The 4302-nt window shown below is 37.0% G+C and overlaps 1 protein-coding gene across 1 annotated transcript; it reads left to right on the forward strand.

The window, feature by feature from the left end:
- Positions 1 to 539: 539 nt before the first annotated feature.
- LOC141597129 (20 kDa chaperonin, chloroplastic) lies at positions 540 to 4302 on the forward strand. The gene is made up of 6 exons (XM_074417480.1): positions 540 to 738; positions 932 to 1118; positions 2747 to 2926; positions 3181 to 3336; positions 3819 to 3896; positions 4012 to 4302. The coding sequence occupies exons 2-6, from the start codon at positions 939 to 941 to the stop codon at positions 4183 to 4185; spliced, it is 768 nt and encodes a 255-aa protein (XP_074273581.1). The 5' UTR covers positions 540 to 738; positions 932 to 938; the 3' UTR covers positions 4186 to 4302.

The following is a 4302-nucleotide window of genomic DNA, read 5'->3' on the forward strand; positions in this document are numbered from 1 at the left end:
AGTAAGCAATATGAATATTGAAAGGGCGAGCAACCAACATTAACAAGTTGAAAGGTAATCCCTTTCAATAACGATACGTTTTCTCGGAGTTAATAAAACTAAACTAAACTTAGAATCACAAACCAAAGTCGAATATAGAAGAATAAAACCTTAGACTATGACCTTTACATACGAACTCAATTTTTTTTTGGGTACATTAAAGTTTAGGTTCAAAGATTGACTTTACTCACTTCAAGGACAAGGTAGATCATAGATCACCAACTTTTTTAAGGACTTAAAATGGTATTTACAAATAACCTACCAATAAGATTATATTTTAACTTAATGAAAATCGAATCTTTAACATCAAGATTAGAACTTCAGAAGGTGGACTATTTACTTATACCATTTTCTCTCATGGATATTTTGTGAGAGAAAATGGTATCCGTCACAAGCTTGTGACAGATATCGTCGTCTTCAATGAGATTTTGTGTTTACTTATTTACGTAGTATTTACTATTTACCATTAAAGCCAACCCTTATTAGTAATTACGGGTGGAAATGGGCAGACTATCACACACTTAACGACACTACACAACAACACAAGTAGCAAGTATAGAGTGAGCAACTGATAAACCTCGCTTGCAAGTCTCGAACTTTCTAGGGTTTCATTATCCACCAATATCATCTCATCTCATCTCTTTTCCATTTCCCCCTTCTCACATTTCACCCACCCTCAACCAACCCACTAATAAACAGGTAATCAATCTTTCAATTACCCATTTTCTTAATTCTTCTAATTTTCCATTTTTTCATATTGGAATCTCATTAATGTTCTTGTTGAATATAAATTGATACTGCAATTTGTACCATAACCTTAAAATTTCTTCTTAATTGGTATCTAACTAATTTGTTAATGCTAATTGCAATTGTTATTATTTGATTAATACAGATAAAACATGTCTGCAGCACAGCTTACAGCAACATCTGTTACTGTTTCAAGCAGGGGTTTGCCCAGTTTTGAAGGGCTTAGAAATTCATCAGTCAAAGTTTCAGCTTTTGTACCTTTGAGAAAAAATCTTAACCAAAGATGTTTTAGTACTCTTGTTGTTAAAGCTGCTACTGTCGTTGCTCCTAAGGTACTTCTAATTCTGTAATGCTAATTGTTTTAGACTTTCTCAGTTGGAATGCTGTATTTTTCTGAAGTATTTTCTGTGGTAGATTGAGTTTATTATCGAAGTTTGACTGATTGAATTGCTTGTGTTTCTGGATTAATGGATTGCTGACTGTTGCATATAGTCTTGGGTTTAAATGTGGAGTCTTGAGGAATGGGCATCATTGGGAGCCAGGATTTATCGTTAAGGGGGCGACAAATTACTGATTAAATATGGTTAATCTGAAATGAACTCGAAAATGTTTCATTGTCTAGTCCCTATGTTACTCTGACACTTCACTTAGCTGCCGTGTTGCGTGTCCGGCACGACACTTCGACACTTCCTTTTAGACCAAAAAATTGAAAAATTCGCACAAAATAGTCCCCCTAGTCAATCACCTTGGAACCAGTAAATTTTGTTTCGGTTAGTGGTAGACAAAAATTTTAGAATTAAGCTTTGTCGTATTTGGCGAGGCCGAATTGTACACGGTGGATTCGCTAGTGGGAATAGTGTGATTGTCGCGCAACAAAGATTATGGTTGACTAGAAGAGTTTAGATGGGATGGGGATTGGAAATTTTGAATTTGATTGAATATGGACTATGGTGAGCAATTATGTGAGTAATGAGCTTGTGTAATTTCTGTTGTCTAACATAGTTTTATCTCGAGTTTTTTAGTCATTCAATTGTCAATGATTGAGGTTACCATTTAGCTTAGCGAAGATATTGCTTTCTTGATTTTACTTTGTTTGGTTGTGATAAGCATAAAAACTACTATGTTTACTACTTCCTTGAACTATGGTTAGGCATTGATCGAGATAGTTTGCTTCTCCTGCCTTTTCTTCGGCGTTGCAATGTCTGTTTTATCGTTGTCTAATTCAACAAAAATACAGATTGTTTGATTGTTATTTAGCTATGGTTCCCCTATTTTTTGCTCAATGGTGTTGGCGTGTTTCTCTACTTTGTTTTGGCTTCTCATAGTTATAAACTCAACCTGACTACTTATATCTTTGATATTATTCTACTCTTATTTTTGAGATGGTTAGTCGGGCTATTTTTTTTCTTAAGAAAACCCTATTCACTCCAGCCCTAAGACTCTAAGAGCCAAGTTGGATCAGAAGGAGAAACATTAAAAAATGGTATTGGACTCCAATATCTTGTTCTTCTACAATTGTTTGGTGGAAATATCAATGAAATAAAGGAAGTAATAAGTGGTCTGGATAATGCTGATGATAGTCTAAGGTTCTTTACCCTGTAGTTGCTGTGTTTAGGTTGTCCACTTATGATTACTCACTTTTAAATTTCAAGGATTCGAGTCTATATTACTCAAACTCCTTGTATTATCTCCCGTACTTATGTGGGACACTGAATACTTCTGCATGGATTTAACGCCTAATCACCTTTATTTCAAACTAAAGACACGAGAACTTTTTTTAACATGATAGTGTGACCCGTGGACATGCACCTGTGTCAATTCCTTCTGATAGAGTCAAAGTAATATAGTTCATAACTGAAATGATTAATTTACAAATGCATAAAGGGAAACATTGTTGAACTTGCAAGGATTAATTTGTTTCTCAGCAGAACAAGTTATTAAACTCTGAATTATTGTGCAGTACACCTCAATCACGCCTTTGGCTGATAGAGTCCTTGTCAAGATCAAGGAAGCCGAGGAAAAAACTTCTGGTGGAATTTTGCTTCCAACAACAGCTGTGACTAAACCCCAAGCTGGTGAAGTGGTAGCTGTTGGCGAGGGGAAGACTGTTGGGAAGAACAAAATTGATTTCTCGGTCAAGGTAAACTTTCAGTGGTAAAGTACTGTTAATTTATTGTGAAGTAGCCGTACTTTGATGCAATTCTCGGAGGAATTTTTATTATGGGTCATTTGGAAACACTCTCTCCTCGTTAACTATAACTGTGTAGGGTAGTCATACTTCTGACCCCTTTATCCCACCATTTGTGGGATCCCTTTCCATATGGAGTAATGTTGTTGATGTAAATCTTATAACAGTATTGTTTGAAATTGATCAACCCTTTTTTGTTTGTGCAGACTGGTACCAAAGTTGTGTATTCTAAGTATGCAGGGACCGAGCTAGAGTTCAATGGGACAAACCATTTACTGCTCAAGGAAGATGATATTGTTGGCATTCTTGAAACTGATGATATCCAGGATCTTAAACCTTTGAACGAGAGAGTACTCATTAAGGTCTGTGAATTCCATAGTAAGCTGTTTTAATGTGATTGAACCTTTTTTCCTCCCGATACTATGATAATGCACCGTGATAGCTGCACAATTCATTTTTTCACGCTTGTAATCTATGACCCTTGAAAACATCTGCATTTAGAGACTGTTTATAAGTTGGGCGATCGGTATGTAAACCTTTGTTCACATCCGCTGGGCTTTATAATGATAAGGCAGATGTGGGTCTCAAATGTTTGGACCCGATGGATCTAGATTCATTGATAGGAAAACGATTCTGGATCTGAAATGGGCATATTTTCAAGTGATAATTTTGGACCATACAGATTTGGTGGGGGGACCTAAATTTGGATTAGACCTCCTGGTCTTGATCGAATCAAGATCTAGTCCACATTAGCATTCCTAGTGGTGGAAACTGATTCGTGTAATTGTATCTTGATCTTGTTAATCATACTCCACCTGTCTAATGTGACTGTTAAAAATTGCAGGTTGCCGAAGCTGAACAGACAACTGCCGGAGGTTTGCTTCTGACTGAAGCATCAAAGGAGAAGCCATCAGTAGGAACTGTAAGTATCAACATAACCATTTGTGTTTCCTTGCTGTGTCCCAAAGTCGGTGTCTTACGTTTCCAATATGTTCCCTGTTAAAGCCTTCACACGTTCATCGTTAATATGCAAACAGGTTGTCGCCGTGGGTCCTGGTCCCCTGGACGAGGAAGGTAACAGGAAGCCGATATCGGTGTCCCCAGGAAACACAGTAATGTACTCCAAGTACGCCGGAAACGAGTTCAAGGGCAAAGATGGTTCAGAGTACATTGCACTGAGGGCATCAGATGTTATGGCTGTTCTCTCTTAGGAATGAGTCGGTTTTTGTACAAGGGATTTTAGGCACCTACGGATTTTTGTGGCAATTGTTGAGGAGTAATGACTGGCTTTGAATTATAGTACGGAGTAATAAAAAGGTTTTAAATTC

The sequence above is a fragment of the Silene latifolia genome, chromosome 8 (genome assembly GCF_048544455.1).
Source record: "Silene latifolia isolate original U9 population chromosome 8, ASM4854445v1, whole genome shotgun sequence".
Classification (NCBI taxonomy): Eukaryota; Viridiplantae; Streptophyta; class Magnoliopsida; order Caryophyllales; family Caryophyllaceae; genus Silene; species Silene latifolia.